The sequence below is a fragment of the Pelobates fuscus genome, chromosome 4 (genome assembly GCF_036172605.1).
Source record: "Pelobates fuscus isolate aPelFus1 chromosome 4, aPelFus1.pri, whole genome shotgun sequence".
Taxonomy (NCBI): Eukaryota; Metazoa; Chordata; class Amphibia; order Anura; family Pelobatidae; genus Pelobates; species Pelobates fuscus.
Genome location: NC_086320.1, coordinates 255,016,168 through 255,028,481, shown reverse-complemented (window position 1 = coordinate 255,028,481; position 12,314 = coordinate 255,016,168). Strand labels below are relative to the sequence as shown.

Sequence of the window (12,314 nt, the reverse complement as noted above, 5' to 3'; positions counted from 1 at the left end):
CTAAAAAATAAAGAAAAAAAATTAAAATAAAGTGCAGAATGCAAACTGTATGGACATCCAGTAATCTTATTAAGAGAAGGAAAATGTTTGGTTTCTTTAGCCTATTTATATATTCCTGTAAAAAGAACAGCAGGACAAGTGAAAAAAAAAAAAAAAAACATTTTCAGTTCAAGGCACTTAATTTTGGTCCTTATTTTTAACAAAGAATTTTCACCAAGGTCATTGTCACCTTGACAGGGTCCCTAAGAGAAAAAGGGCAGGCACTCCAAAAAAGAACTTGAAAACAGTTTGTCTCTTTCTCAAGAGCCAAGGGTAGATTACAAACAATGAATATATATTCTAGATTCAGAGATTTAAATTTGAAGTTTGACAAAAATCCAGCTCTTCATATTTTGAACAGCAAAAAGGTGTTAAAGATTCATTCTGATAGGACCGCTTCTTTTCAGCAGAAATGAACGAAAAAGTAAATGCAAAGCAGCCTCGGAAGCTAATATAGCATGATGGATTAAGAATACCATACTCCTTGCTTATTAAAGCATAGGGAAGTCTCCCCGAATTAAACCGCATTCCACAAGAGCAACCTCAACACCCTGAGCATCAAAAGTAGAATCCTCAGCCGAATTAATTTGCAAAGCATATACAAGTTAGACATTCTTGCCTGTGATGATGATTTGTTTGGGCAAAAGGTTCTACAAACAAACATCAAGTAAGCATTCAGTGCAGCTTATGTCCCTGCAGTTGTACTGCCGCTATCTGTATGAAATAACAGAATTTGTATTCATCATAAATTCAATTTTCCATAGAATTAGCGGTAATATCTATTGGAAATAGCAAGAGAAATCTGTATTATAATAGTAGTATATAAGTATTTTCAGGTTATTATTCCTGTGGGTTTTTTGGGGGGTAGGCAAGTACTTGTAGATTGTGGGGGGCGGTGATACTAACTGAGAATTTTATAGGGTCAATTCTGCCTGTCTTGATGTTGTTGTACTACCACTTATCCTATGGAAAATTGAATTTACGGGGAGTAATTTTTTTAAAATGTCTTGCTTACTTCCTTTGCTGCATTTGCAGATCTAATGTACAATAATTCTTTAATATTACTTTTGAGATAGAGTAGTTGTGTGAACCTATATTCCAAACCGTTTACCTCTCATTTCATTCCTGGTTTTAAGGTTGCTAATTTGGATGTAGTCAGGTTATATCTGGATAATCTTTTCAATATAGTAATTTAAAATAAAGTTAAACAAAATACAAAACAATGCAAAAATACTCCTCTTTATTTAGCATTCAATCATTACCTTATATAATATTCACATATCAGAAAATAACACCTAAAACAGATGCACACTTGCTCTCTAACGGTACACTTTGTGATTGCATTTAAAGGTACATATTTGTGACACTGTATTAAATCATGAATTCTACTTTTTACACATGGAGCTGAAGACTTAATTTAGAGATAAAATAGCCACACTAGAAAAATTATCCAAATCAAATACATTTTCAGTTAGAGTAGTCTGACTTAAATTTGAAATTCACTTTCACAACCATTTACCTTTCAATTAATAACTTGTACCTGTGCTTAATGTTGAGTATTAAATATATATTTTATAGAGTTATTTATGCATTGTGCCTAGAAGAAACACATACACAAATTATGTCCATGGAAACCAAAACCACCAGGAAATGTAATTGGAACTGAGTGCATAGTGATGTCCCATCCAACCAGCAGGAATTGAATTAACAATATATACCTCATATGCTCCAATCTGTGATAGATAATAAAGTTAGTGGTTCCTTACAGTGAAGGATGACGTATATATATTCCCAATATGGATGTTATATATCTATTGGCAGGGGGTACACTAGCATCTTTCAAATACTTTGTAAAGATCTGGAAGGTTTGCAAGCTGTAAGATGCTTCCATCTTCTGCAAATGGATTTGGAGGTAGCAAGTGAGTCCGGAAAGCTTTGTACAGGATGTGTTCTGTTGTCCATCGCCAGGATGCTGAACCTAATTCAGAATCCTTGTTCTAAACATAGAAGGGTGAAATTGTTTATGAAGATTAAAAACTTAACTTTTGTCAAAAATCTTCCTATTGTACTCATAAGTATGTGTACCTAAAAGCAAGTCTATTATAATGCCTAAAGCAATGCCTAAAGCAAGTCTATTATAATGCCCAAAAGGCAGGTCTGCTACAAATACTGCAAATGGAAGATAAAAACATTGCAAGCAATTGCAAAAAAAAAAAAAATTTTTTTTGAAATGTCATCTTCATTTTAACACATGTTAATGTCTGCATATTATACACAATATAAATACAAAATAAATAAAAGGTTTACCCTGTTCAGGGCTGCAAATGAACACCATTGATGCTCACCTCAGTTGCATGTTCCTGCAGTATGTACTGCTTTCTTATGGAATAAAACATAGAGCATTCTTTACTAAAGCTTTCAAAGCATTCCTTTTCATCATCCCAGTTCACCTAGAGGCAAAAAAAATAAAGTTACAAAGCTGAAGAAACAAATTAAATAAAAATATCTAACTTCATAGATAATAGCAATGTGCAAAACCACATACAAATATTAATGAGGCACTCCATCCCCATAACTTCAGATGAAGTCATTAAGAGAGCAAGTGTCCCTGGGGACATTGAACAATCGTTTAACTCCTAGGTTGTGTCCCCAGCCGCATTGATCAGGAAGAATTAACTGATTAAGGTCTTTTAGCAGCAGATGTCAATTTCAGCCTATTTCTTGCCAGCCATTGCAAAGCACTACTTAAAGGACCACTCTAGGCACCCAGACCACTTCAGCTTAATGAAGTGGTCTGGGTGCCTGGTCCCTCTAGGATTAACCCTTTTTTTTTTTATAAACATAGCAGTTTCAGTGAAACTGCTATGTTTATAATAGGGTTAATCCAGCCTCCAAATCCTCTAGTGGCTGTCTCACTGACAGCCGCTAGAGGCGATTGCGTGATTCTCACTGTGAAAATCACAGTGAGAGCTTGCAAGCGTCCATAGGAAAGCATTGTAAATGCCTATGCGACCGGCTGAATGCGCGAGCAGCTCTTGCCGCGAATGCACATTCAGCCAAAAGGGAGGATCGGAGGAGGAGAGCTCCCCGCCCGGCGCTGGAATAAAGGTAAGTTTTAACCCTTTCCTCATCCCAGAGCCCGGCGGGAGGGGGTCCCTGAGGGTGGGGGCACCTTCAGGGCACTATAGTGCCAAGAAAACGAGTATGTTTTCCTGGCACTATAGTGGTCCTTTAATATTTGCTGATACCTCTGTCTTTAAGAGTTGGCTATACGGCAACTTAATATACAAGGTTTTGTGTTGGTTTGTTTTTTACTTGGAAAAAACAGGTTGACCACACATTTGCTTTGGTAGATAGTTTTAGCATAATTAGGAAAAGAAAAAAAAAACATTTAAAATGTAAACCATACACTATGTGACCTGGCCTGTTCAAAAGAATGATGAGGTTGAATTCCATAAATTAATTAACTAAGTGAGAATTGGTCACTACAGGATTAAGGAGCACACTGTCCAGAAAACAAATATACATGGATTATTTGTAGCATTACTTGATAGCTCATGCCATATTTCAGGAGTACAGTATTGTTATAAAATCTTAGTGGAATCCCTTTACAGAAGACTCTATCCATAGTTTCTTTATCCAGAATTGTTCTATACTTTGTGACAGGGTAAGTGTGATTGTGATTTATTTAACTTTTTTTTTGCTGGCCAAAATCTATCCACAGGATTACAATTTCTCTAACATGCAATCCAGCAATAATGTTGAGCACTGGTCCATGATGTTGTGAGAGTTCATGTAGCCTCAACGAATGACATCTAAATTTACAATAATAGAGTTTGCTCTATATATTTTGATTAAACTGAATGAGATGTTTACAAAAAGATGTACTTTTAAGACCTGTCCAGAAAAGCTATTTACCTCTGTGGCTAAACGTAGGATAAACATTGGTAATCCTTCCAAAGGTGGAATATAGTTGTCAATCAATAGTGGAAGTCCTGTAAGGTTTCCTTTCTGTAAACAGAAGCATAATTAAGTAATTGAGCATATCACTTTGTTAATAGCAGCCAGTGGTGACTGAGGTGATGAACAACCTCTGAAAATGTACTGGATAAGCCCTTAAGTGCCAGTGCTAAGTCAATATAACTTAAACTGCATTCAATTAATCTAAATGCATTGTAAACATATATAATTCTAAATACATTTTAGCAAAAACACACACACAAAAAAAAAGTTGAAAATATTGTAGTTAGCATGTTTGTCTCCCATGTTAAAATTAGTGTAGGCCCACCAATATAGGGGGATTAAGTTCCACCATACGGCCATATTGTGTTAATGCCACCACTATTTGCTAAAATGTGGGATTTTAAGTAGCTTTGTAAAATGTAAACACTAATCCTAGAAAAAAAAAATCCAAAAGGAGATTTGTTACTGGGGATAGTACCAGGCTATCCTGGGCCTGAACCCTTAAAGTTGGAAATCACAAAACCTATGAAGGGGTGACCAATAAACAAGATCCCCTATCTGGTAAGGAAACTCCCACAGTAACTATCAGTATGGTCCTAAAGTACTAGATGTACAATTTCCTAAATGTATAAATAACTAAAAGTAGTGTGTTTACAGTAGCAAGTGAAACATCAGTTGTAACAAGTAATGCAACAACCTAATACAGTCCTATACTATGCTACCTATAATCACACTACCACTAAGCTCTGATCGGCATCTATTTAGTGCAATTAAAGTGCTCAATTTGTGAAAGTGTAAAATAAAATATCAGATGTCAAGATGCACATTTCCGCACCTCCATCAGGAGCCGATCAGATGTTGGTGGTAGTGTGATTATAGCAAAAACAAAGAATATGAAAACTCTTGAGAACTGACAAAAGCTTAGAGAAACTCAGTAGCTTGCCCTTCAGTAAGTCCCCGCTCAGGTCTCTAAATTTTTGCTCAACTGTGTCATTACAAAGAGAACATATCGGAAGCATATCAGCCTGGTCCCAACCATACGGGCAGTCCAGAACTGAAATGGCAGCAAGTTCCCTCTGCACAAGAGATACAGCAACCCCAGATGCACTGTGTAGTACTTTTGAACGATAAAATAAAACCATTCCAATCATCCAGACCAAATGCCACGCCTAAGTTCCCTTCCCAATGTAACATGAAATCTGACGCGCGCGCACGCATGCGCGTGCGTGCGTGCGTGTGTATCTTTTAATTGGTTAAAGGATATGAGTTTATTATTTTTTTTATAAGGTTATCAATATGATTGAGTGAGAGGACCAATATGGAGAGTCAAAATCAGGTAATTATTTGATCAAAATTGATAAGGGAGTTGCTCTTGATAAATTTGTTTTTGGTCTAATTAATTTAAAAATTCCATGCTTTAATAGTTATTTTTGAGGTTGGAAATAGTGAATATAGTTTTTGTCTCAAATTTGTGGGAATCCATTGGGGTTTATGTGAATCCAAATTTAATTTAAGGGCTGCTGCTGCATTTGTAGCATGGTAGATATGGAAAAAAACAGTAGGCCCAATCCTCCCTAAACTCTGGTCTTTTGTAAAACTGCCAATTTGATTCTATTCCGTTAATAATTCCAGATAAGTTTTAAAAAAAAGTGTTGAATGTATTACTTTGAAAAATGAGATGGGGATTTTGAGAGGGATGGCTCTAATGAAATACAGTATTTTTGGGAGGACATTCATTTTAATCAAATTAATTTTGCCTAACCAAGAGATTTCGAGATCACACCAATTTGCTATGTCTTCTTTTGACCAAATTTTTAGCAAATTGCAATCATGCATCCTTGATAGGTTCTTACATAAATTTATGCCAAATCAAATTTATTTTTTTTAATTATCCAATTCAAGTCTTGGGACAAAAAAGGAAAGAGCTTGTGAATTGGGATATATTGTAGAATTCTTGCAGGATTGACATAAGCTGTGCAAGTGAAGACAATGGATTTTTTAATGAAAGCATGATGTCATCCACAAATAGGCCAATTTTGTGTTCTTTGTCTCCCACCACAATGCCTTCAATCTCTGGACAGCGTCTAATGATTTCCGCCAAAGGCTCCATTGCCATCACAAATAAAAGTGGTGACAATGGGCAACCCTGTCTTGTACCATTAGATAATGAAAAACTTTCTGATATGAAACCAGATGCAGAGACTTTGGATTGATGGTTGGATTAGAGCAGGCATAGGCAACCTTCGGTACCCCAGATGTTTTGGACTACACTTCCCATGATGCTTTGTCAGCATTATGGGTGTAAAAGCATTATGGGGCATGTAGTCCAAAACATCTGGAGTGCCGAAGGTTGCCTATCCCTGGATTAGAGTATAAAGTGAATACGGCACCAATAAAAGTATCCGGCAAGCCAAATCTAGACATAACTTCTCTAAGGTATTCCCAGTGAATTCTATTAAACACCTTCTCTCCATCTAAAGAAAGAAGCAGAGAAGGTGTGCGTCCTAGCTTTATTTGATGAATTAAATTAATGTATCTTCTGGTGCTATCCGGGGCCTGACGATCTAACACAAAGCCAACCTGGTCATTATCATTCAGTGAAGGAAGAAATTTTGATAGTCTAATTGCCAAAATGTTTGCATCATTATTTATTAATGATATTTGGCGATAATTTGAACAAGCATTTGGTGGTTTACCAGGCTTAGGCAATGTTATGATTTGAGCACACAGATTTTCCTCCAGGCATTGTACCATTATTCCAATATTGGTTAAATAATTTACTTAAATACGGGGGTTAACATACAGGAGAATTTTTTGTAATATAACATTGTAAAACCATCAGGTCTAGGAGCCATACCATCAGGAATACTATTGATCGTATTTAAAATTTCAGCATGGGAGATTGGTGAGTTCAGGGAGGCCAAATTATCTTTTGAAATTTGTTTCACTGGAATTTTATCCAAGAATGACCATATTGATTTGCAAGTTAGTTGTTTAATGGTCGGGTCTGAAGCCAAATTGTATAACTTTTTGTAAAATTTAGCAAAGGAATTACAAATTTTGTGAGGATTAGTTGTTTTAGAACCTTCTTCATTTATTAAATGTTCAATTCTTGTTTGGGAAATTGTATGTCTTAGCTTAGAGACAAGAAGTGATGAAGCCTTATTACCCTTTGGATAAAATATTAGCTTTTGTCTCCTCAACATCAGGTCCGTATGTTCTAAATGAATTGAGTTAATTTTGTTTTTAATTTCTTTAACCCCTTAAGGACTGAGGGCGTTCTATTCCGTCCTTGGGGACCCGGCTCTAAACGCCGGCGGGCAGCATGGAACGCCCAAGCCATCCTATGTGCTTACCCGGTCGCCGGCGATCCCACGCTGGTGATCGTGGTGTGGGGACTCACCTCGCAGCACAGTGAGTCCCCCTCCGTCATTTCCGGCCCCCTTGTGCCATGTGATCGTGAGGTCCTTGTGAGGACCTCACGATCACATGAACGGCATAGCCGTTGCCTGAAAATAGTAAAAAAAAAATATATATATACTTGGATCATATATATATATTTATTATATATACACGATCTACGTTTTATATATATATATACACACACACATATACATACACTAAGTGTATTTTAATATTTATATATAATTATAAATATATATTAATATCAAAATACACGTACAATGATATTGATTATATATATAGTTCATTATATAGATTTATTTATAATATAAAATAAATATGTAAATACGTAAAAAATATATATATATACATACATACATATATGTGTAAATTCGTTCTAACTGTATTTTAAAATTAATATATATTGATATCAAAATACATGTAGAAAGAAATAATGTATATATCTATTTACCTAAGTATATAAGTATATATCACTATATATATCAATATATATACACACACACACATACACAAACATATACACACCTATATAGAAATACAAATTATATTATATACATATAATAATTCTACGTATATATTTATGTAATCATTTTACATAATTAGGTCATTTTATTAATTACAATTTGCGGGGCCTGCCTCACAACCCAGGGAAAAAGTCCAGGAAATTTAATTTGCTAGCACCATATTTAACCCTGTAACTTTCCAAAACACCATAAAACCTGTACATGGGGGGATACTGTTTTACTCAGAAGACTTCGTTGAACACAAATATTAGTGTTTCAAAACAGTAAAATGTATCACAACAATGATATCGTCATTGAAAGCTAATTTTTTTGCATTTTTCACACACAAATGGCACTAACACAGACAATATAATTGTTGTGATACGTTTTACTGTTTTGAAACACTAATATTTGTGTTCAGAGAAGTCTCCCGAGTATAACAGCACCCCTAATGTACAGTTTTTTTGGTGTTTTCAAAAGTTACAGAGCGTTTTTAGTTTTTTCACACTGAAATTCACCAGGTTATGTTGCCTTTGAGACCGTATGGTAGCCCAGGAATGAAAATTACCCCCATGACGACATACCATTTGCAATAGTAGACAACCCAAGGTATTGCAAAGGGGGTATGTCCAGTCTTTTTTAGTAGCCACTTCTTCACAATTGCAAAAAAAGCAAACAGTATTATGACATTCACAGTTAAAATGTCACATAGAACTAAAAAATATATATTTTGAATTCTTATTTTCTCCCATTTATTGATATTTTATTTATATTAAATGATGTTTCATACCTAAATATTTGATGTTAAATGAAAGCCCTGTTTCCCCTGAATAAATGATACATAATAATGTGGGTGCACATAATATGAACGAGGGGAATTACGCCTGAACAGACATATAGCGCAAATTCAAGTTTTTGTTTACGTTTTGTTTTGATCACGTGTACATTTAGCTCAGTCCTTAAGGGGTTAATACTTGTGCTGAGAGACGAAGAAGGATCAAATTTGTTTTTTGAATTTAAATTATAACGCTCTTTTTCTGAATCGTTCAGGTTTTTAGATCTGTTCTTCTTCAAATAAGAAACCATTCGAATGAAATGTCCTCTTAATACTGCTTTATGGGCATTCCAAATGGAAGAATCAGACAAATTTGGGTTCAAATTTTCTTCAAGGTAATTCTTTAAACTTTTTTTCTGTTAATTACTGATTTGGAAAATAAAAGCTTTAAGTAATCCCTAACTCTCCAAGATCTATTTGGGTTTGCCTGAAGAGATTCATCTAAATGTAATTAGTAATAGGGCATGATCTGACGGATGTCTAGAATTTTAGTTTTTGTTATATTAATGGTTTGTTCATTAGCTAAGGACCTATCAATACGAGAATACATGCTACAAGGAGTTGAATGATAAGTGTAATATCTTTCATTTTTGTGTTGGATTCGCCAACAACCGAACAGGCCATGAAAAAATAAACTTGCCAATTTTTAAATTTTGTAATCATTATTTTGGTATAAATTTTCTCTAATGATGTCCAGTTTGCTATCCAACACGAAATTTGTGTCACCCTCAATTATAACTTTATTAGTGGAATTGTTTCAAACTCAAGTAATTATTTTATTTAAGAATTTAAAGTGACCAGTTATATTGGTTATGTTATATTGATTCCCTTTGCTACTGTAAACAAATTACTTTTAGTTATTTATACATTTAGTCCTTTAGTACAATACTGGCATTTACTGTGGGAGTTTCCTTACCTTGTTTGGAGTGTTTTTTTTGTGGTTGTAAAATTTAACAAACTGTATTTTTGTGTGGGCATTGCTACTTAGTCTTTTGTATTTTGTATGACCTGCAACATGTAATAAACTGCAGAATTGTAACCTGCCCAAATCTTACAATGTGATAATTCCATATAACTGACCACTTAAAGGAGCACTATAGTGCCAGGAAAACAAACTCATTTTCCTGCTGCTACCAGGTTATCATTCAATACAAGAGGGTCCACAATTATTGGCTCCAGACTGACAGATGCAATGTGTGCAGAGCTCAAAATGAGCACTGTCCATAGACTTATAAATCAGCAGTGGCGATTCAGAGCCTGCCTCCAGACAGAGGAAGATCTCCAAGTTATGAAAAGACCCCAAGCAAGTCTCAATGCATGCCCCCCAGCTGACAATGATGCCAGTTACCCAGCATGAAGCTGCAGCTTCAGAGGGATATCTTCCTCTCATGCTGCAATCACAGAGCACATAGTGCTCTATCCTGTGAGAGGTGGCAAATCCCTCTGCTGTTGTCAGTACTGATGCCAGCAAAGGGAAGTGGGGTTAGAGCTGGGATAAGTGGTTAGATTAGTGGCAAAGGTATACATGTGGAACATCAATGTACTGGAGAATAGTAGCAGAATACAAATATTAAAACATTACAGTACTGAGACACATGGTCTGTGAATTTCCCCATGAGAATAAAACAGGTGTTAAAACCACACAAAAATTATACAAAATATATTAAATATTTGAGGTTGGTGATAAAATGGTTAAATGAAAAGTGTCCAAATGCTCTACATGAAATAGTCTGGGAGATGTACTTTCTACAAATACATACTTTTGTATAGTAGTTTTAGATTCAGTGATTACTATTAAAGTTTAAATCTGCCAAATTTTGCAAAGACTTTAAAACCACAATTCACTCCTTGTTTTATAACTTCTAAAATGGTAATGAAATCCTATTGGGCATTTTAACAATCAAGACTAATCCGTGAATATTTTGTGAGTTAACTTAAAGTGTAGAAATTTTTAAATGCAAACTGGGAAAAATAAATGATTTTTCCCAATCTTTTTATATTTTATTCATATTTCATGTTGTGTTATGTATACCATAGGTTATCAAAAGAAAGCCCTGTTTATCCATCAAACTATATATAATATGTGTGCATGCAGGGAAAGGGAGAAGTTGCCAGAATAGGCTTTGGTTACACATGCATTGCATCTCAAATGGTTAATAAAATGAAACGCAAAACAGCTGGTATGCACCAGATGGCTACCTTATGCATATTTTGCCAGCATGTGTAGACATCAGTTTATTGAATATGTTGATATAGAGGTAGTTATATAGCAAACGTAAAATATCACATGTAACAACCAAAACGGATATATGGCATCTAACTCTGAAACCAACCATTTCCAAGCATGAATTCTGCACATATACTAACTTAGGTGATCAATTTAGTACAACTGTATGCAGAAGACCTTTTTAAAATAAGTTAATATCACCTCATCAATTTCAAGTGAGAAGTAGTCTCTCAGCATCTCAGCCTTTTTTTGCAGAAACTGAACTATGTACTCTGCCAGTCCTTCTTTAGGTCCATCTTCTTCCGTCCATCCACTGTCCGGTGTATCCAAGGCTAGCATTGCCAAATCATAAAGTGGAGCATATTCCTAATGAAATTCACAAGGGTCTATTATAATATGTTCACATCAACATAATGGCAGTAGGGGACATAATGGCAATAAGAGACACTCCAGACCCATAAAACATTTCATCTTGTTGTGCTTCAATAGAAATTGTCACTTTCACAAATTAACCTTGTTACACATAGCTGTTAATCAAACAACCAGTCTTACTTCCTGGTTTGTTTAGCTCAGTGGAGCTAAACACAAGAGGCTGCAATTGCTCAGAGTGCAACCTCCTTGCAAAGACTTGTCACAGAGCTGGATTGAGAAATATACAATTGGACAGCCACAGAATGTATGGGTGGGGTTCAAACAAGAAATGTGCAGCTTTTGCAAGCCATTTTTAGATATAACACCAATGAAAAAATACATAATCAAATACATGCACGTTTCAATTGGGTGTATATCCACTAGACAGTGTTTTTTGTATGTGGATAGTGAAATGTTCTTTTCAAATTAACGCCCATTTGCAGATCTCCTATTTCTCAATAAGCCACAAAGTTGCAACTCTCAACTTTTGCATTCCAGATATAAAATGGAAGTCTTGAATGATTTTCATTGACCCTCACCAAATCAGTTGCTCTTCAACATAAAATTCTTTACGAGTATTTTTGCAGAAATGCATCAATCATCTTTATAATGACAATATCCATCCTTTACTTTGGGCAGTTTTTTAAAAACTTACAGGAACTCTCCAGCCACTATAAACATTTCATCCGCTCTTGATCCCACTTTATATAGACTTTATCCCTTTAACAGTTTTTAAAACTCTTTAACTTGAACCAGTTCTTCAAGAAAGTAAAATTCTAAATGTTCATTCAGCTAACTACATTTTAACCCCCTCACTCACACTCCTTTATTTCAAGATTGCAAAATCACTTATCCATTCACACTATAGGCTAAAAAATACATAAAAAGTAAAGATACATTTAGAGGATAAAAA

The 12,314-nt window shown here is 35.0% G+C and overlaps 1 protein-coding gene across 2 annotated transcripts in view; it reads right to left on the bottom strand.

The window, feature by feature from the left end:
- Positions 1–1,262: 1,262 nt before the first annotated feature.
- Positions 1,263–12,314, bottom strand: part of MLH1 (mutL homolog 1) — an 85,836-nt gene continuing 74,784 nt past the window's right edge. For both annotated transcript variants that reach the window (XM_063450628.1, XM_063450629.1), the window contains exons 16-19: positions 11,192–11,356; positions 3,958–4,050; positions 2,385–2,489; positions 1,263–2,030 (exon numbers count right to left, since the gene is read on the bottom strand). In XM_063450628.1, coding sequence (XP_063306698.1) covers positions 1,869–2,030; positions 2,385–2,489; positions 3,958–4,050; positions 11,192–11,356 — 525 coding nt within the window. In that variant the 3' untranslated portion in view covers positions 1,263–1,868. The remainder of the gene's footprint in view (positions 2,031–2,384; positions 2,490–3,957; positions 4,051–11,191; positions 11,357–12,314) is intronic.